This window comes from Ambystoma mexicanum, chromosome 10 (assembly GCF_040938575.1).
Source record: "Ambystoma mexicanum isolate Mex_15411 chromosome 10, UKY_AmexF1_1, whole genome shotgun sequence".
NCBI classification, from domain to species: domain Eukaryota; kingdom Metazoa; phylum Chordata; class Amphibia; order Caudata; family Ambystomatidae; genus Ambystoma; species Ambystoma mexicanum.
Window position 1 is genome coordinate 1504870168 of NC_090932.1, and position 22432 is coordinate 1504892599.

Genomic DNA, 22432 nt, shown 5'->3' on the forward strand with positions numbered 1-22432 from the left:
AATGGACAATGGAAAATTGGATTCGACGGTGAAGCAGATTTAAGAGTATTTGTGGCTTTCACAGTGTCATCGTCAGGGAAGACATAAGAACATGTATTCTATAAAATTGCTACTGACAAAATGCGTAAAATTGAGACACAGGTTACAGGGAGGGCTACACTGCGCTTAGGAACAGCAAACAGAAAATGTTTATCATTGAGTTACACCTTCAAAGTATGCATCATTTTATATCATCAACTGGTGGGCAAAAAATCTCCAATCCTTACAGTAGGACTGGATGTCAACGCACTTAAGAATCTCCAGTCAGGTTTCAGGATATTCACAATAAGTGTACATGCAATGAATTCCAGCAGTGATTCTGTTTGTTACATTTTAAAACACTACAAGATTTTACCATCCAGTGAGTCACAAGCCCTGCCCAACTGGCAGTTTTGAATAGGCTTGTTGGTATACCCGCACCATCATATTCTTCACACACCCCCAAACCAGCAATTCACACCTTACTCAATCAGATATGCACTTCATCAGACCGGTCTCAAGCACACACCATACAAAACCTTCTTATACCCATCTACTTTTACACATCAACTCATAATGGCGGTTCACACAATCCGATATCAGAAGTGAATTCCCCATACCAGTCATGAACATATATAACACAATTGTATTATACCATCACACTAATTTCATCAAAGCCAGCCACCTCTGAGCCAGTCATGAACACATTATCATACTTGCTTGCCATACACACCTCATAAATCAGATTAAAGTGCTAAAATAATATAGTTGACTCCCAAAAGCATAATATAACAACAAAACGTTCATAATTAATACATACCTTTACTCGCTCATGTTCTTTTCCAAGAGATTCATAGTCTGCAAGCAGCTGCAGAGTAAGCAATATAATTAACAACTGCATCAAATGTTCAAAATATCATTTTTTGCGTTTTGAAACATGTCAAATACCAATTTGAAAAATTGAAAAATACACTGGCATATAAAACGTTAAAAATGATCTTTGTGGAATGATGGTAAATTGACGATAAAAGAAAACAATCTGACATTTCTGTAAGGATGCTTGTATTTCAGTACTTATAAACATGAACCTGCAAACATCACAATGCTAAAATGTGCAGCAGCAGTAAAAGACAGGCAACAGTCCTAAAAACTGGAGCCGTTCAAAACAAGTCAGAACCGTAGCAGCTGTTAAGATGGGTTCCTAAACATGTGATGTCTTCGCTTCGGAATATGGGTTACTGTAAGAACTCTGGTGCCCTAACAAAAGTAGATGTGGTCTGCTGCAGTTGATAAAGACTAATCCATGTAAAAAGACGTACTTGGATCTTAAGGAAAAGCATGTTTGGTGTGAAAGATGGGTCCCTGTAAAGATACACAGGTCCTAAAGAAAAGCAACTGCAGTTAAAAGCAGATCCCAACAAAGTCGTCATATCCTATCAACTACATGTAAAAGATGCATCCTTAGAAGAAATGTCATGTCCAACCAATTGTACTAGTTCAAGAAAAGACCCCGTAAGAAAGGTGCCATCTTAATAAATGCAAGGAAGTTCCTGTAAGAATTCTGTCGGTGTAAGGCTTCCCCAGGCACTCAACTGCTGCACAAATGGTAATCCCAATAAGGTCCCGCAGTTCTACTAACCTTCATTGTTAAACGTGAGTGCCTGTCACAACACCAACTGACCAATAGAGTTATTTATAGACGTTTGTCCCAAACTCCTTTCAAAGCCTTATAGACAATATTAAACAAAAAGGAACAAACCGTCTTTCTCTTCTACTTATTCTCCAAACTCTACCCCTATTCCCACACATGGTCCATGGACCGAATAAGGACCGCGTATAGGGTTTTAAGAATCAAATGAAATACAATTTTATTAAAGAAAAAACATAGCACATAGTAATCTTAAAAATCAACACATCTAAAAAGAATGTAAAACAAAGTGCACTTTAGTTAAAAAAACCACATAAAAAGTTCTAAATCAGTTTTAAATAAAATACTGAGAAAAACTTTCACAAACCTGCCTAGGTGTCACCTATACACCCAAACGAAAACTCCTGCCTATACAAATCTAAACAAAACAATACACCAAAAATTTAAACCCTGGTGTACAGTAACGCTTTTGGTAGGTAGCACCTTAAAACAACCCCTGTTCTTGGTTTGTTAAAGGTCTGTTATTAATCCACTGCCTGTTAATTGTCTACCCCTTACAGCCGCTACTGGGGTGACCGTAACCACTAGATTGGTCAATGTACAGCACCTTATAATTTAAGGTGTTCGTATGCCCGACATGTTTCATTCAAAAAACATTTTAACCAAATTACTTGAAATTCATCAGGGGATCCAAAACAAAATCCGCTATACACAAAAGATAAATCATTTCCAAGACAAGTAATGTTAACTGTCTGAGAAGGTGAGGTATGTCTCCACAAAGTTACTGAAGGCTTTAATGAAAGACAACTTGCAATCTCAGTTTCGCCAAAGCAAATACTGCTAAATTATGGTGAAGAGGGGAACGTCTCCACTGTGGATGTTTGTACACATTCCTCTGAAGGGGGAAAGATGTCGAGGCGAGTCCAGGTAGCTCTTTCCAGTTTGTATAACCCCCAGCTCAAAAGGGACAACAGACCGCTAGTGTTGAAGGCTCAATCTTGCTCCCGTCTGTCTTCACAATTCACTCTGTACCCACAGGTCACCTGTGTTGTAAGCTCACGCTCATTCACATCCGTCCTCCCGATTCACTCTGCCTGTCAGAACACACCAGCAATATCAACTACAGGTTTTTAAGGTGAGTGGAGGTGCAAACACTGATTCAAAAACACCAATACCTTTTTATTTAATTGGAGAAGGATTCAATAGTTAAAACATTCATAAAGCAACAATTATTGTTGTATCTAAAGAACACAGTTTGTTTTAAGCCTTAATATAATGTTGCATTTTCCTCAAATTAATCTACTTACATATCAAATTGTATCACATTGAAAAGATATTCGATAGAGGTTTGTCCGTAAAATGCTCATGAAGCAAAATTCCACAATGAATACAAACAGCACAGTTTGTCTTTAGCCCCACACGTGTTCAGCATTTTGAACTATTATGGCGCTTTTTGAGAGCGAGGGCCATTGATTATACTCGTGATCCAATAAGGATAGAACCCTTTTGCAAAGCTCCTCAACCACCTGCGCACGTTTGATATCAATCTTTCAAGCAGCTCTCAATTCATTATGGAGAGCGATGACCCGAGGCCCTCCACCCCTCTGGCACTTTGTATGTACAAATACACCAATACTACCATGGAAGCAGTTAAAACTGGGTGCCTCGGTTAAGATGGATTTCCACAGCCGTCCCTGTGGAAGGGTTCAGAGAGGCCAACCTAGTTGATGAACACGGTTACTGACTCTCAGTCTAGCCAATGCAGCAGAGCAGTACATGGCTTTCAGGAGCAGTAATGGAGGTGTGTAGGCACAGTCAAGCAGAAGAGAGGAAGCCAATTAACAGAATCTAACTAGAAGTACAAACTGTGAGGAGCCAGGAATGAGACGCGTACACAGAGGACTGTTTTGAGATGAAGACTTTTATTAAAACAAAAGGGGCTGGGAGGGTCTACAGTTCTCGGGGAAATGCTTCCCTTCCCCAGGCTCCTCTTCACACACAAGACAATTCACAATCCCAAGGGCATGGATCTTCCTTGGAGTTCTCTTTCAAGTTACAACTTAGGTGCGAGACTCAGGCTTGCGGTTCACCTTGTATACTCCCCTGCCAGGTTCTTTTCCATTTTTTCCAAAAACTCAACCTCCAAGGCATGAGTCTTCCTTGAGGTTATATTCTTTTAATGGTTTAAGGTTCACACTTGACTGTGCCTGGTGTATACTCTTTCCAGGTCTTTTTTATAAGACTCTTAGTGTTTAACTTGCAGTCCTTCTCAAATACTTAGTTCTGTCTGGTATACTCTCCTCACAGGACTTTAATGCGCTCTTGAAAATGATTGGCTTGCAATCTTTCTCATCAACTTGGCTCTGCCAGGACTTATATGGGATTATATCCCTTTTCTCCATGAAAAATGTTTGCCCAAAATTGGCTTGTTAGATTTTGTTCAACAGAATTCTCTTTAATATTCACTGTTGCCTTCACTTTGCTTTCCTCCTGTAAATATGGGTTCAGCAACCCGTCTGTGGTACAATTCACAAGTAATTTAGTTCTTCACACGCTTCAATCTGAGACTCTTGTCTGTTTCTCAATACAGCATACACTTTTAAGCACCCCGGTAACCCGTTCGACTTCCCTGGGCTTAGCGGGTGCTGGAAATGCCCTTTGTGTGTCTTCATACAGGTTTCTTTAACTCCACTGGCTTGGCACGAGTCCCATTAGAACCTGTGCTTTCTCTGTACCTCTTCCACCTGTGCACAGCTCCTGCTGCTTCACGCTCGGTGGCAGTGCAGCTTCTCTGCACTCCAGCTACCTCCATCAGTGTCAGGTCTCGCCTGCTCGCAGCTTCCTTTGGCGTGCTCCTGCCCGGCATTCTGACCATCTGCGTGCTTTGTGATCAATGTCCCCTCCTGCAGCTCACAGCCCTCATCAAATGTCTCGAATTAACATTTTCCGGGCTGTCAGAGTAATCTCCAAATACTAGACTGCGGTGCTGGTTTGCTGGTCCTAGTCATCTTTATTGCTGCAGCCCTCTTCCTTGTGCCAGTTGTTGTCAGACTGTTCCCTATGTCATGTGGGGGACTATAGGAAGTGGAGTTGGCAAGGGGTTGAGGGAGGATATTACAATAGGCCATCAGGGCCTGGAGAAGGGACGTGCTTTTGCCAAACTATGCCATATTGTTCCCCTGGGAATCACCTCCCCCATGTGATCCTCCCACATATAGCCACCCACATGGTCAGGATCAGGTAGCGACTCACGTCCCCTGGCCACATGGGAAGAGGCTACCCCAGGGAAAGGTTTGATGCCATTCATCAGAAAATGTATACCAAGGCATGTGTACATCTGTCAATCTATTAGTGAGATTACCTACACCTTACATTAAACACAGTAAAAGCAGTTGAATCAAGTTAAACAATGAAACTGTACAAAGCGCAAAGAACAATGCATTAAATAATAAACCATATACCCTGCCTTAGAAGTATAAAGCAGACACCTAACTTCAGCAGTCCTTCCCTATCCGGTAAGTAGGCTTAGTGCCTCATCTGAGACAAAGTTCCAGGTAAGTACCTCAGAGGGGGTAGGAAGTCTAAAGGTTCTCCTTCACAAGCTTTGGCATTCCTTAACAGTAAAGACAGACACAAGTGCTCACAGTTCAAGCGTGTTTACTTTACATTCACTTGAATTTGCGGGATTCACTTCCCTTGCTTTCACATTTGGTGGGATTCACTTCCCTTGCTTTTTGCTTTCTCATGTGGTGGGATTCACTTTCCTTGCTTTCTCATGTGGCGGGATTCACTTCCCTTGCTTTGACACAATTTGTAGATCTAAGTCTTTCAATTGTACAGGGATTCTACTAGACCTCCTGTATGACCACTTTGACCACTTCTGCGACCTTCCTACGGCCTTCTGGTACCTGGAGTGTCGCTCAGATGGGGTCGACCAGAGTCTCTTGAGTTAGCACACACGTAGTGCCGGTTTCCCTCTGCTGCTGATCTCCCCTTAAGGTTTACATGATTCTTTCATAGTTCATTGAAACTTGGTTCTAACTTGCCACTTTGGAATTCTCAAGCAACACAGCCCGGTTCTCATCGATTTGCCCCTCGACTCACCGGCCGCGATGAACCACGTGGCTTTCGGCTTTACTGGAGTCAAGGCCAACACCACGGTTGATGGAGCTTCCCTCGCTCCTGCTCATCAGCGTAGGCTTGCCCCGTGAACCGTTGACATCTGCTGCAAGACACTTATGCTATTATTCATGGTTTTAGGCTCTTTTCCACAAAGGTTCTGCGGGCCTGGGACGAAAAGGGCAAGGTTACTTCTCTCCTCGCCACCCTCTTAATTCCTGCCGCCTTTCCCCTTCGCTTGAACTGCCGCACCTGATTACCCGTCTTGTCGTGCTCGCCTCGCTCGTACTGTGCTCTTTTACTCCACCTTTTATCCCTGTGGGAAAAGGGAAGGGCCGTCAGGTGTGTGTGGCTCAGGTTTGCCCGACTTTGCATGACGCTGGGATTGGGACATGTCAAGTAAACGGTTTTATTACAAGTCCGTTGTCTTGTGTCGGAAAAGGAAGCAGTTGGACTGTTGGATAAACCTTGTGGTAGTGTTTCCAGGTATCCTACAGGGTCAGAACAGAAAGAGCCAATACATGGAATTATAACCCTAGGGCTAGGGCTTGTGGTAACCTCGGAAGGGAAGGTTTTGTAGGATTTGCGAAATAAGCAGGATGTTTTGTGAGAATTCGGAAAATGATAACCAGAGGGACGGGATTGGTAGGGTTTGCGGGGTAAACTGAAATAGCTGGTATTGAGAAATGCACAAAGGGGATTGTGGGAATTGTAGTGTTTTGTCTGATCAGGTTGGGAGTGCAGAAAATAATAATCAGAGGGACGGGAAGAAGGATGGGGGAGTATTCAAATGGTGACCGGTGAAACAAGGATTCTGGGAGTTATGCTTTTTGGGTGAAACTGGGTTTGGGACCTTAGAGGATTGATTACGTTGAAAGGGATGTTGGAACGGGGCAGGAGAGATCGAATGGGAGGAAGGGAGACAGATGCAATACTGCCTATGAAAGCCTCAAGCTTGACCTCCTCACCTTCTCTGGCACTATACCGCATCTCACCTGGGGCATTTCCCTAACCACAACCCCAGACTCCCTTACCTAGGAGATTCCCTTTTGCTCTTTGGCCCCCAGGGCTGGGATCTGAGCATGTCAAGTTTCCTTTGACCACCTGAATAAGGGCTCCTCGGGGTTCGCTTGGAAGAATACCCTCAGGTTTCTCACACAGTCCACATCCTGATGCATGAATGTCTATTGTTGAGCAAACTGTGTGGTGAACGGCCAACTCAGCCTTTCATCTTCCAAGGTCGATAAATGAGTACCAACCTCGCTTGGGTGATAATTCTATGTAAATATGTTCTATGTACAGCACTTTGGTGAAAGTGTTTTATAAATAATAGTCCAAATCCTGGATAAAAGGAGGACTCCTGCAGTGTCAGGGTCCCACACAACTGCCACCCATCACTGCTACATGCGCACATTCAGATACTCTAATTACGGCATAAATGCTAAGTTAAAACCTACAAACTGCCTCTGCATACATTTACTTGTTTTACTGCTGCAGTTTTGGACCAATCTAATTTCATGTTCCATTCAGAGTTTTGGGTCAAACCAGCAGGTGCATTCTGGTATATGCATGCTGTCCAAGAGGCAGAGGGCTGGAGGAGGCATACCAAGCACATTTGTTTTCAGCAAGCTACTAAGAGGTGGAGAGGCCATGCTTGCATTCACCTGTTCCAAGCTACTGCAGGCTAGGCTGCCGGAGAGACCTTAATTACAACCCACAGCTGCAGGCTACTGAAGCTGGGACTAGGCTTGATTGAACATAGCTGCCTGAGACTGCAATCAACTCCACTCTGTTAGGATGTGTGCTTGGAGGGCTTTCATGAGGTCACTTTGAAGAGCAGCAGTTTTGTGAACTGCCTTCACTGGGAGTTTGTGCTTTTGCGCTTCAGTGTCCACTTTTTAACATTTCTGAATATTCTGCTTTTGACTCCTGAACCCTGTCATAGCTGCATTGTCACAACTCCTGTCCCGTTAGGCTGTTATATACCGGAATCTTTGTTGTCTTTCTGACTTTCTGCAAACACTGTTTTCTGTGAGCCTTTCTGCTTCAGACTTGTCCTGTTTCTGCCTATGGTGTTTTTTTTATCTTTGTCTCTGCAATCCCAGTCTCTTGCTTCACTGTCATTTGCTCCTGTTATTCAAAGCCATTAATTTGCAGAGTTAGCAGCAACCTACAGTATTAAGCTTTCCTGTTTGTTCCTTGTTTGCCTAATTACTAGACTTCAGTCCATCGTTGAAGTACCCAGGGTTTCCTGACTCCCTTGTAATTGCTGATTTGGCAGCAACCTATCTTGTCTGAGCCTATTGCTTTGTGTGTCATAATATTCCAGTCTCTGCTTTGTACTTTGTTTCTCTACCTGTCCTGTGCCTGCTTATTTCTTTCAATGCTGCTTTCCGCCAGAATTTCATCTTGGTCGTCTGTAGTGCCTCTGATCTGTATCAGTTTTGATCTGTATCAGTTATCAGTGCGACCCTTGGGTTGGTTTCCGTTCAGATCAGATTAGAACTATGGAGCTGCACTACCAAGTGCCGGCAGGGCCTCCTCCATCATGGCAGTCGGCATTACAGAATCCAACTGCTGCAGTCCCCTATCTCAGCGAGTTTCGCCTGATTGGTGGGGTAAGGCTTTTTACCTACATCCAGCCCAGGAGTCAGCAGGCGATGCCGGCCCCCCCGAAGGGCCTCCTTTAATGGCCAGTGTTATCCCTGACTGGCCCTGTCCAGGCCTGTGAGGGTGCCCCCCCGCGCTTCAACCTTGGAATCCTGAGTTTACAACTTGCCATAGGCCGCTGGCTAGGAGTACGCCCCCCAGATATCCGTGTACCTGTGTTGCCTGTATGTTACAGAGCCCATGTGGCTACACCATAATCCTCTTGCAAAGCGCTCCCCCCATCCTTTCTGGATGTGACCTCCGCTTTCTTTGAACCCCCGGCATCGCCAAAAGCTATCTTTGCTCACCTTTGTCACTGCTGCCGCAATGCTCATGTTCCCTCATTCATGAGTTCAAATTGCTGCTGACCGAACTACCACGTCTCTGCAGCCTCACCTTGCTCCCTGCACTTCCCTGGATGCATGCATACTGTATCTAAACCAACTGGCTAGATCACTTTGCATCTTGTCCTCTCCTGCCTAAAGTGCTCCTATGTTGATCTGCCCTCACTCAGCGTGCTTACTGGCAGGATTTGAACTTTTTATTTTTTTTCCACACTACGCTACCTGACTCTACTTACCCTAAGTGTTCCTATGGCTATCCTACCTCACTCTGCATTAGATGCCTAACCTGAGCTTTTAACTTGTCACTGAGGCTAGCAATTATCTAGCTGTGTGTCACTCGACTATTGTCTGCTGTGTTCAAATTGTTGGTTTTTCTTCTCTATTTTGAATGCCAGATCTAGGCAGCCTGAAACATTTGGATATGTTAAAAGCTAGGCTGTCAAGCAGCCTATTTTAGAAGTCAAAACTATGCTTTTTTTACTCACCTGTAGGAAAAGTCGAATCTGCTTATCTTTTATTGCTGGTTGCCTTTAAAAAGTATGCTTTTTACTCGCCTGTAGGAAAGCTGAATCTGCCTATCTGCTAATTCTGACTGTTTAATAAGTATGCTCTCTACTTGCCTATAGGAAAGTTGATTCTGCCTATCGGTTAACTGCTGGTTGTGTTTAAAAAAGTATGCCCTTCCCTTTTCTATGTGACTGTCAAAGATGTATCTTGGCCTAATTGTTGCATTGCCTTGCGGCTAGTGGGTCATGCTCTGCAGTGCCTCCCTCTCCCCCCTCTTCTTCTCCCCTAGTCTCCACAATGGTGCTCTCGGTCTTCCTCATCTTCTCTACCTGCTTCTCTATCACGTATCCTACCCCTCTATCTAAGAATGGAATGAAAAAGTTCAAGAAGGATCTCCTGGTCTCGAACCCTTGCTGACCCATGTGTCAATGCTTCTGCCAGGCAGACCCTCACCGATATCCTCTTTTCCATTCCCTCCCAACCCCTTTGGGTTACTCACAAGGTCTATGTACTCTCCCCTCTCTCTTCTTCTCCCATTAATGGTGGCACCCATTGGGAAGTACTCTTGCCATCCTTCCTCTCCTCCAGGGTCCTCATTAATGTCTTTCAGAATGGCACTTTCATGGCCCAGGGCTGTCAGCCCAACCTCCTTATTCTAGATAGGTGACTCCCATCCCTCAATAACTTCCTCCTCCCCTCTCCTGCCTCTCCCCTCACTGTCATCCCTCTGGCTCCTCTACCATCTCCAACAGGTGTACCACACTCCTGTACCCCTCCTCGAAAGTCCTGCACAAGTGGCAACCTGCTCCACTTAACTACCTGAAATTCACGTTCTGCCGTCAAACATTCCTCAGACATCTGCCACCTCCTTGAGGACCTAGATGTCCTCACTCTCATTGAGACATGCTTCACCGACAGCTCCGTCACAAGTTTTGACACTCTCCTCCCTGAGGGTTACAAGATCCTCTCTAAGCCCAGGCTTAAAAGGCCTGGGGGTGGAGTGGCCCTCATTTACCCTGAGTGGGTCCCTGCTACTATAATACCCACTCAGTTCTATTCCTCTTTCAAATCCCTTGTCTGCAGGCTCAATGTCTCCCCTGTCCTCTCTCTGACTCTTGCCACCATCGACAGACCCCCTGGCCAGGTCTCCCACTTCCTCTCTGAATGGGCTGACCTCACCTTCTCTTTTGTGGCCTCCTCCTCCAAGCTTCTCTTCCTCAAAGACTTCAATAATCACCTTGACTCCCATGATGCGGCCTACGGGTCTTTCTGCAACCTCTGTGACTCTCCTGCCCCCAATTTTTCCCCTCTGGTCCGATGCACCCTGCCGCACACACCTTTGATGCTCTCATCTCCTCAGACCTCCTCATCTCAACCCTCTCGTTACTCCTCTATCCTGGTTTGATCATGCCCTCCTTTGCTCTCACCTGGACATCCTTGGTCCTCCGGCTAAGCCTTTTCCCGCACTGTCAGCCTCATCTCCTTAATTCGACTGATGAAGCGAGTGTCAGCTGCTGCTTTTGCCGCCACCTTCACTACCCCTCCTCCCTCCTCTGACTCTCACTCTGACTCAGTCCTCTCTAACCTTCAACTCTCCATCTCCAAGACTCTGGATATCCTTGCCCCTGTCATGAGGACCCACCTGTAGCCTGTGTCCAAGTGCAATTCCTGGTATGACTCCAATCTGGCAGCTCTGAAACCCAAGTGCAGAGTTGCTGAGAGAAAGTGGCAGGCTTTGAGCACATCCTCTGTTAAACTGGTCCTCTGCCTGCTCCAATGGCAATACAGCCTCTCCATCTGCTCGAAGAAGAGGGCCTATAGCCAAACCCGCATCTCTGTGGTCACTAAAAATACAGCAGAACCTTTCAAAATCTGCAAGGAACTAGCCAACCCCTTATTGCAGTCTCCACTTCTCCCCTGGCCCTCTGCACTTCTCTGGCCGCTCACTTCATTTCTAAAACTCAGGACATCTTGTCCTCACTCTCCTCTACTCCACACCCTTCTCCCTCACCTGCTCTCAGGCCTCCCTTGCCCCCCTCCCCTCATACTCTCCTCCTTTTCTCCCATAACACCTGATGAGGTTTCTAGACTAGTCGCCTCTATGAAAGTCTCATCCAAGCAGGTGTTCCCCTGCTCCTCCAGATCTATCAAGGACAACATTGTCTCCCTTGATCCAGCCTTGGCCGATTTCTGCAATCCCTCCTTTACCACTGGAACCTTCCCCTCACTCCTCAAGCACTTCCTTGTGCACCCTCTCCTCAAAAAGCCTTCTGCCGACCATTCCTGTTGGGCAAACTACCGCCCTATCTCCATTACTCCCTTCCTGGGAAAGCTCTTGGAGAAGCTGGCCATCTCCAAGCTTATCCACCACACTGAATCTGTTGGTTGTCTCCCACACCACCAGTCTGGCTTCAGAGCTGCCAGAGGCACAGAAACTGATCTCCTGAACACCCGTGAAGACTTGCTCTCTAATCTCAATTCCAGCTCCCCTTCCGTTCTCATCCTTCTTGACCTTTGCCACCCTGATAAATAGGCTCTGTGATACCCTTGGCATCACAGACCTGGCTCTGGACTGGTTGACAACCTTCCTCTCAGACTGACTTTCCCAGGTTTCATTGGGCTCTTTCCTCTCCACCATCTCACTCTCCACCTGTGGTGTCCACCAGGGCTCTATCCTCTTACCCTGGCTCTTCAATATATACCTGCCCCCCCCCCCAACCCATCTGATCTCCACCTACTCTAACTTTCAGTGTTATGCTGATGGCAAGCAGCTTTCTTTCAAGCTACCCTACTCTACCTCCTCCCTCATTCCTGGCTGCTTGTCTGCTGTTCAGGCATGGTGCAGGTCCACTAACGATCTCTGCCTTAATTTCCAGTAACACCGACATCCTTCTCATAGGGACCCCTGCTCTTCTTTCCCTCCCACACTCTGGCCACCCTCTTTGGGCCCCATCCCCTCACCCTCTTGTGAAGCACATAATCTTGGCATCATCTTTGACTCTTCCCTCTCCTTCTCTCCTCACATCATGGACCTATACAAGAAGGCCCACTTTCAGCTACACCTCCTCAGAGGCATTCTCCACTTCCTCACCCTACCCCAGAAACTCAATGTCTCCAGAGCTCTGGTTCTCTGCAGGCTGGACTACTGCAAAAGACTCTTCCTCCGTCTTTGTAACTCTTCCCATCGCCCCCTTGAACTAATCCAGAATAGGACTGCAAGATTTATCCTTGGCCTCAAATCCAGGGGCCGCATCTCTCCAGCCCTTAATTCTCTCCACTGGCTCCCGGTTGCTGCGAGGATAGAATTGAAGACCCACTGCATAATCCACAAGGCTTTCTGGGGCCTGGGACCTCGCTATATCCAACTCTCCCTAACTAAATACCTCCCCACTAGAGCACTTCACTCGTCTAGCTCCAACTCTCTGCAAATCAGACGTTTTTCCAGACAGAGAGTGGGGGTAGATCTCTCTCTACCGCAGGTGCCTCCCTCTGGAATGGCCTTCCTGCCCCTCTAGGACTTGAGCCGGATCTCCTTAACATCCGGAAGCTCCTCAAGACCTTCCTTTTCTTTTCTTCCTTCCCCCTCCTACTACCCTGCTAATATCCCCTCTGCCTGAAACTGGTGGCCTGGATCCTTCAGTATTACAGGGTGCCAGGCCCTCCACTGCCCAGTCTACCGCTGCACTTATTCTCCCGTCCTCAGCCCTCTCAACCCTTATCGTGCACTTGCCCTCCCAAGCCCCCCCACCCCCCCAACCTACACTTAGCTGGTCGCCTTGCACCCCTTGTAGCCTTCCAGCCGCTTTACTTGCACTTAGTTGTGGATCCCCCTTCATTCTCTTCTTCATCCTGGCCACGTTTACCTGGCCTCCCTGGTACTCTCCTTCTCATGGGCCCCACTACCCAGGTCCTGCACTTCCCAACCTCCCTTTCCCCTTGCACTTCTTGCTACCGGACTAGCATCATCTGTATGTTCCAAGGCCTATTGGGATTGCTAATTTCTTCCTTCCTGTTCCCCCCACCCCCCTCACCCTGCTGCGCCTCGAAACACTTGTGTGTAAGTGCATTACAAATGAACAATAAAATGAAAAAATGTAAATAACTACTTTGGGTTTCTTCGTCCCAGTGTCAGCCAGTTCTGTATTCGTTCTTACTCGTAGGTTTATACTAGTCTCAGTATCGGGCAGATACTTCTGTAGACGTGTTGCAATAACAGATGAAGGTGATTTCTGGTTTTCTGGTAACACATATAGCCTTAGGGTGTTTCGGAGTGTGATGGAAAGGGAGTTCTTCATGGGAACAGAAGTCCATGTCCCCAGAAGGGGACTCTCTCTCTGTGAGGTCCCGCTTACCGCCAGTCCTAGGGGGAATGTTGCGTAGCTGGCTCACCTCCCCAGCCTCACAAGGACAGTATCCCTCCAGGGGAGAAGTGACTGAATCCCTTGATTCATCACAGCACCCATGGTGTTCCAGACGGTTATGCATACTAGAAAGCCCATCAGCATTGTTATGTTTTGCACCTGGCCTATGCCCAATGGTGAAGTCAAAACCTTGAAGACCTATGTGCCACCTGAGCAATTTAGGATTCTCTCTTCATGTTCATTATGTTATGTTCAGTCTGCACAGTGAAATGAGTCCCAGAGAGGAAGAGTCTCAGTTTCTGAAGGGCCCACACTATGGAAAAACAATTTATTTTCCACAGTCACCCACCTGAGCTCTGCATCCTTAAGCTGGCGACTAATAAAACAGAGGATATTCCCGGTCTGTCATCTGTGAAACAGCAGCCCCTGTCCCAGTGTCAGAGGCATTTGTATGCATGATAAAAGGTTTCTGGTAATAAGGCACCCCGAGAACAGGGGCCTGACAAAGGGGATCATTCAGGACTTGGAAGACTTTCTCACAATCCTCGGTCCAAGAGAATTTCTTTGGTTTCTTCCAAGTTGTGAGGGAAGTCAGAGGGGCAGCTATGGAACCATAGACTGCCACAAAATGTCTGTAGTACCCACACAGGACAAAATAAAACCTCACGTGGGTTTGGGTTGTGGGGTTGTCCAGTCTTGTACAGCCTGTACTTTGTTCGAATGATGCTGAATCTTGCCCCCACCAACTTCATGCCCAAGGTAGGTGACTTAACCCTGACCAATCTGGCACAAGGTAGCCTTCATGGTCAGGTTGGTCTGCTGAAGAGCCTACAACACAATCTCAAAATGTCCAACATGTTCTTCCCAAGTAGGTCTGAACATTACTATATCATCCAGATATGCCATGCAGAATTCATCCACACCATTCATGACATGGTTGACCAACCTTTAAAAGTGGCAGGTGCACTCTTTAAGCCAAAGGGCATTACCCTGAACTGGTAAAGTCTATCTGTCGTCGTCTTCTTGGCATTTTCTGTCAGGGATATTTGCTAATACCGTGCAGTAAGGTGAAAGGTGCAAAGGTACTTGACAGCACCTAGCTTATCCACCAACTCATCAGTTTGTGGAATGGGATGTGCATCTGTCATGGTGACAGCATTTAGAACACTGTAGTCCACGCAGAATCTTGAGTCAGAAGTTCCTGCTCTTGGTACCACAACCACTGCACTGGACCAAGGACTAATGGAGGGCTCTATCACCCCTAGATCCAACCTTTCTGTTGGCTTCAATCATGATGCAAGACCTGCGTTGGTCTGACAGTCCACAACTCCTAAACTTGGTAGGTGCACAAACTCCAGTGACAAAGTTATACTCACACCAAGGAGTTAAGACTGTTAAGACTGTAATTGAGGAAAACAAGGGAGAAATTGCCTCAGCAAAGTTTTCACCTCACCCTGCGGTTGTAGAGTCAGGTGAGGAGATCCAAGGTCACCATCAATGAAGCCGTAAGAAGGGCTGCACTGGAACAGGTACAGAGTAATCTGCCTCCCTTTCTGAAACCAGGAGCAGGGCACATTTTTCATCCCCAAGGATAAAAGCCATGATTAAGAATAAGCATGACAGAAGAAGGCCCCAATGCCTTTTTTGTGGCTCCTCAAGAGCTCCAGTCATACTGCTGAGAGTTCCAAGGAATCTCCCAATCAGACCAGATAACTGTGGAAGATATGTGGATGACAAATGATAAGCCCTCCCCCCCTATCTTCCTTCCGCTTGGCTATAACTAGATTTGAAGCTGCTTCCTGTGACAGGCACAACTTCTTCTGGGAAGCTACCCCCATGTAAATATGTCTAGTAAAGCTATAGTGATTGACTTGGCAGTCACTATGAGTGGGTTGGCTTCGGGATACCTTGTGGTGTGATCAGCAACCAATAGGATAATCCTATTGCCTGAGGATGTAAAAGTATTTCGAAGACTAACAAAGTTAGCCTCTAGCTCTTCAAAGGGTGCACTCACTACTGGCAGTGGTGCTAGTGGATTCTGAATCCCGGATCCACTTTTGCTAGAGTGCTTACAAGAAGTGTAACTCCTGTATTAGTTTTCCACTGGGACCCGCATCTTGGGCCTGAATGAATGTATGAGTGACCGTTTTTGAACTATCCTGATATCAAGATGAACTGCAAGGTGAACATGATGCACCAACTACAGGAGGAAGGGCCATACACCCTGAGGAACCACAAACCTCTTATGGTCTCCTCTAGTGGCCTCTCTGTGCTTACACACTAGTAACCCAACTTCCTTTTGGATTATTTCCATGACGGGGGGGGGGGGGAAATCACCCTCCAACTGGAAACAGGCCTTTCTCCATAGGCCTTTCAGTGATGGTTTCATTTGTTGACCCTTACTAATCACATCCTTAGGGACACCATCTTCTGCAAGCAAGCTAGACAGTGCAGGGTGCTCACAGGAGGAGGGAGTTTCTTACAATCCTCTTCCTCGTCAGGTTCAGGGATTTGGCTAATGACCGCAACCTCAGTTGTAGGCATTTCTTTTTCCGTTAGCTTTAGGTTCCCCTTTTGGCTTAGGCTTGCCTTTAGAGTTGGCTAAGGCAGTCTGATTTTAAGACCTAGTGCTGGAAAAAGAACAAGTTACTTACCTGTAACTATTGTTCTCCAGCTTGGGTCTGGCATGGGTTCACATGCTCATGAATTACTAATACATAGCAATACAACATTACACAACCACTGGAGGTAGCAAGGCTCAACAGAAGCAACTAACTCTTATCTCTAAACAGAGTCACCTCAAGCAAACAGGTCACGTAGCACTGCTTGGCCGACTCTGGACTTCTCCCTGGAATCCCTGTTGATGCAGTAGAACTTTGTGAAGGTGTGCGTGGACCTCTACGTAGCAGCCCTGCAAATGTCCAGCAGGGACACACCAGACAGGAACGCCGTCGTCACAGCGATCACTCTGGTGGAGTGGGCTCTCGGATGGCCAGGCAGCGGTCGGTTCGCAAACCGATGACAATGCATGATGCAGCCAGAGAACCACCTTGAGATGGAAGCCTTGGACAAGGCCTTCCCATGGTTCACAGGACCAAAGTTCACAAACAGTTGTGAAGTCTTCTGAAAACTCTTTGTGCTTGTCACATAGAACTTTAAGGCACGAGCAACATCCAGCGAGTGCATGGCCCTTTCAGCCGGTGACAGAGGTTTTGGGGAAAAAAACAGGTAACACCAAAGGCTTGTTGAGGTGGAATTCCGACTGAACCTTTGGCATGAAAGATGGGTGCGTCCACAGCACCACTTTCGATTTGTGGAAAGTCAGGTAGCGTTGCTTGCAGGATATGACCTGGATCTGACCCACCCTCCTGGCATTGGTGATGGCCACAAGGAAAGCAGTTTTCCATGAGAGGAAATGAGAGGGGCCTGATGCATAGGCTCGATGCGGGACCCTATGAGCCTCGTCAGAACCCTGTTGAGTTCCCATGCCGGAGAAGGAGCCTTCACAAGTGGGAAAGATCGAAAAAGTCCTTTGAGGAACTCCTTGATGAGTCAGTGAGACCACAGTGAAGATCGTCCTGGAGACCTGGTGTAGCGGGAGATAGCCGCCAGATGCATCTTGACAGAAGCATGTGCCAGGCCAGCCTTGGCCAGGGAGAGCAAGTATGGAAGAATTTGCAGGGCCGTGACCATCATCGGGGTCATCTTCTGCGACCGGCACCACGTAGCGAAATGCTTACACTTGTGACCGTAGCACTTCAAAGTCGACGACGCCCTGGACTTGGCGAGGACCTCTCTGCAGTCCGCAGGCAACTCGTACCCACCAAACTCTAGGGCTGCAGGAGCCAAGCCCTCAGGTTCAGCGATCCTGGATCGTGATGCATGATTGAACCCCCTTCTCTGGTAAGAAGATCTGGAACTACAGGCAGCTTGACCGGGGGCGATGCTGACAGATGGAGAAGGTTTGGATGCCAAATCTGCCTCGGGCACGCCAGAACGATGATCATCATCTTGCATGGACTGAGTGTGTTGATGACTCATAGCAGGAGAGGGAATGGAGGGAACGCAACGCGTACAGGAACAGTCCTTCCCATGGAAAGGAGAGCGCATCCCCAAGGCTCCTCGGCTGGTGGCCCCTGCTGGCAAAACTATTGCACTTGTCGCTGTCGCAAACAGATCTGGCGCCTGCCCCATTCAGTGAACAAGCGATCCACCTGATCCTGACGAAGCTCCCACTCATGGCAGGAGCACAGTTCGCTGCTGAGGGAGTCTGCAATGGTGTTCTTGACTCTCGCCAGGTGAAGAGGGATGAGGAACATCCCCTGTCCGATGACCCATCGCCACAAGTCCCGCACCTCCTTGGAGAGCACCGGGGATCGAGTGCCCCCCTGTTTCCTGATGTAAAACATAGTGGTGGTGTTGTCCGTGAAGATCCTTACCACCCTGCCTTTCAGGAACCGGAAGAACGACTTGAGGGCCCAGAAAACTGCCCATAGCTCCAGGATGTTGATATGAAGAATCTTCTCCGCTGGTAACCACAGACTTCTGGCATGCAGACATCCGGTGTGTGCTCCCCATACCTCTAGGGAGGCATCTGTGGTGAGCATCTCCTGGTACGGCGGGTTCTGGAATGTTGGAGCGAACGCCCCACCATACTATCGCACGCCGGAACTCGCCGTCGTCGTTGATAACCTCCTCCTCTTCAATGTCCTCATGAACAGTGTGTAAGGACTCCAGGTCCCCGTCGTCCGTGGACGAGACCTCCATGGCTTGGGCCACGGCCTGGGAGGGCTGTTTCCAGAGCCTCCTTGCCCCCCTCCGTTTTCTCCCTCCTGAGGGGCTGTAACCAGATTCTGAGACGGTTTTCCCTTTTTTCCGGCATGCCAGAAGACTTTGCCAAAGTCACTGCAGCGGTTTTGCATCTCAGGGGCAGGGATACCTTCTGTGCTGTGGGGGCTACCTTCAAGGGGCCAGCGTCCCCCTTAGCTATCGTGAGAGCAGCCGCCAACAAATCTATCATCGACAAAGTCTTATCATGTGACAATTGGGCCTTCTTGGACAGTTTGGCCGCCTTCTCTCCGTCCACGGCTTCTCTGCGTCTCCCGCAGTTTAGCCGGGTTGGATGATTTCCTTTTCGAGGAGGAGCTAGATTTCTGGCCGGCAATGGAAGTGAAGGGCGATGTGGATCACGCCCTGTCCACCTTGGGACCCGCTCCTGCGGTGAACCCGGTGGACTCGGACTTGCAGTTGTTGGCCTTGTCTTGGGTCCCACGGATGAGGCGCCCTCAAAGGCCTCAGAAGACCGCTCATCGGACCGGTCGGTCCTGGGTGAGGCATGTCCCTGCTCAGAGCACGGGGCAGAGGCCTTGAGGTTAAGCCACGGCGCCAGTCTACTTTGCCTATCCTTTGTCATCTTCTTTAAGAACCTGAGGCATATCTTGTACTCCACTTCCTTGTGGTCCGAGTGCAGGCAGTAGAGGCATTGCAGGTGCTTGTCCTCAACAAACACATTCCGTAGCCCGCACTTCTCCTTCTTCTCCTACGTCCTGGTCGGAGGGCACGAAGTAGGCACAATGGGCCTTCTGGAATCTTCAATGATCTTCCCCCTTGAGGGGTGCCGAATTCACCGACAACGGATCCCCGCTGTCAGCAGATGAAGAAGAGAGCACAGAGGCTCTTTCTAAACAAAAATAGAACCTTTTCCTGTCAAAAACATGAAAAAACATAGAAGTAGCTCAAAGAGCAAACTCAAGGACTCCCAACACTGAAGTGTGCTGTAAAAATCAGAAGATGGCTGCCAGACGAGCGGCTTAGAAAGAAAACTGTCATTGGATGGGGGCAGTATGACCCAGAGGACAGAGATTGGTTTAAAGGAGAAATACAGTTTGTAAGTGAAAGTGAAACTGTTTTTTCTTTTAGCGAGTATACCCAGCCTGACGACGGGGAATATTCCTGAGTATGTGAATCCATGACAGACCCCATTCTGGAGAAGTCTGCAGTGGTTTTCTTGGGACCTAGGTCTTGGAGCTTAACCTCTGGCAGACCTTTTCTAGGAACTTTCCTCCTCACACTGACCGGTGTCCTATACACTTCATTTCTGACAGCTAAGAAGACAGGCATTTCTTTGAAGTTGAGAGAGGGACCATTAGTCAACTGAGTAGTCACCAGAGGAGCTCTGGACAGTGCCTCTGGGGTTACCAATGTGGAATTCACCACAGTTAGACTGGACCCAGTGTTCCCAATAGTAGTGGAACTTAACCATCTACTAATACACTATACTCAAGAATATAATTCTGGGGATGGACGGGTATGAGAACAGAATCTCCAGCAATTCTAGAATCCCAAGCTCCCAGGGAAACAATCTACTTCAGATCCTTCACCATTGGCAAGGTATCTGAAGGGAAGGATACCCCTGTGATCATCTCTTCCTCTTAATAAGGAAGGGCCGGACTCACAGAGTGGACCCCCAAGGTCTAACCCTTACAGCTGGGAAACCCTTGACATGGTCCCTTGCTCCACAAGAGCCACTGGACTTTTCTAAGTAGGGAGGCTTAGAGTGTCCACTCACATGCTTGGGATGGCAAGTCCCACTAATCTTGCCATGTTCATGTGGCTTATTCCTGAACTTTTGTTGGCCTTACGGGAAGAAGGTTTTTCAGTAGACCCATCCTCTTTCTCTTTCTGCTTTTCCTCCACCTCATGCTTACCATAAGCATGCCTGTTCTATGGGAAACCCAAAGATCAGCAGCAATTACCAATTAATAATATCCAACTCCTTTAAATCGTCCAAATGCTGCTCTAGCTAAGGGGAACAAACACAAATATGTTCCAGCATGACCAAATTGATTATGCCTGCAAAGGTAGCTACCTTATGACCTTCTCCCCAGCCACTCACAGTCTTCAAGGAATAAGTCACAAAAGACACATGGCATTACTTTCTTGCTTAATGTATTCTTTAAATCTTTTCAGGTATTGGGCAGGAGTCTTCATAAAGTTTAAGAGAAGAGCCTGTTTTAGTTTGTCAAAATCTTTTGTCTGCCAAAATGGCACTGTAGCCAGAATGGGGTAGTCTAAAGAGCAACCAAGCAATCTGATCATGCTCTCCTAATTCTTGTACCTGACAAGCATATTCAAAAGCAGTCAGCCAATCAGTTGTATCTTTTTTCTCAATATACATACTTAACAGATCCTTAGGAAATATTGGATGAGAAGAGAACACAAACACTTGCAGAACCCCTGAAGGAGACTTGAGACTCTTGCAGTCTGGCAACCTCCAGCTGGTGTTCTGTCTTTCTCTTAATCTATCCTGACAAATTCCAGCTTAGTCACGTTAAACTCCAATTCTTTTCTGCCACTCTAAGCTTTTCCTTCTTTAACTCATACAAGGCTTCAGCTTCTGAGGTTGACATAGAAACACGAGAAGACCCTGCTTATTCTTCCTCTGCATTTTCAAAACTATGCACACCTTGCTACTGCTTGGACCTGCCCCAGCATCGACTGCATCAATAACTGGTAAAGGAACAATCCTAGATTCCCGATTATCTAATAATTTGTATGTAAGATCAGCCTTTAAACCAGAGGATGGCAATGATATGATATGGCATTTATGACGCGCCTGTACACAAGTGTTTCTAGGCGCGAGAATCTTCTATCTGGACCTTTTTAAATGTTCTACTTTAAGAGCCGAAAGAGTAGTTATGGTAAATGTTCCCATATCTAATAAGAGTAGCCAACTGTTATATGGCATAATCATTTCAAATCACAGTGTTCTGTGTAAATAGAATTATAGTACTACACCAGTGAACAACACTAGGGTACCCAAGACCTTATCCTCGCGTCTGAGCATCATCTTGTTAAGATGGATTTCTAGAATCTGGCCCGGTGGACAGATTTTAGGTGGTCACCTTAGTTGTAGTGAACAGGGAGCTCTGAGAGGTTAGCGGAAACCCAATCAAGGTAAACATTGGGAGCAGTCAAGGCTATTCTCAGGAGAGTGCAAGTGTGGTCAGGGTCCACAATGAGTCCACACAGTGAAATACACAATAATTCAATTTAAGCTGGAATGTATGAAAATATAAATATTTATTTTAGGCCTCAAACACTTTTTGGAAAGATTTATTTTGGAAAGCTTCCCTCCATAGTTTCTATGGACCCCAAATCTGTTTGTTTTGTTCTTTAACCTGTTCTGGTTTTCTGAGGGGGAAGAAAAGCCTTCAGCTTCACTTTCCCTGCCTTTTGCTAATTTGTTATGTGGAACTGTTCAGTCCTTCAGACTATCAGTACAGGGAAACTAGGTTTCCCTTTTGTCTTTTACTTTTTTTAATTTTTTAACAGTGCACAAAACATCTTACAATGGAGGGCAATGGGATACTTTTGTATCATCCTAGCCTTTTACACTTGAATTTTGGGTTACTTGTATATGTGCCTAAAGACAGGCTGGAGGCATCAATTATATTTTTACCCTCTGTGTTATTTCCAGTGTGCACATTCTTGTTTACCGCAAATGGCTACTAAACCTGGCTAGTGCCCTTAAATGTCAATTCCAAGAGACTTTAGCTTGTTGTTTGGCCATATTGTTTTGACCTCCTTCCTGCCTTGCCAGATCAGGAAATCACACATAAGGTCATGCACTTGAACAGGAAAGCTGCAGCTTTCGCGGACCAGTGATGCCTTTGTGTGTATATGGCCCAGGAAGGGGGTAGGACTGCATGGTCCCACTCCACATCTGTGGTGCCAGTGAGTCTAGATGTGGGGCATGAGTGAAACCAATAGTTGTCCATGATTGG

The 22432-nt window shown here is 46.9% G+C and overlaps 1 protein-coding gene across 3 annotated transcripts in view; it reads right to left on the bottom strand.

Moving 5' to 3' along the window:
• Window positions 1-22432, bottom strand: part of MPHOSPH9 (M-phase phosphoprotein 9) — a 1008430-nt gene that overhangs the window by 404593 nt on the left and 581405 nt on the right. For all 3 annotated transcript variants that reach the window (XM_069619661.1, XM_069619663.1, XM_069619662.1), the window contains one exon: window positions 839-886. In XM_069619661.1, coding sequence (XP_069475762.1) covers window positions 839-886 — 48 coding nt within the window. The remainder of the gene's footprint in view (window positions 1-838; window positions 887-22432) is intronic.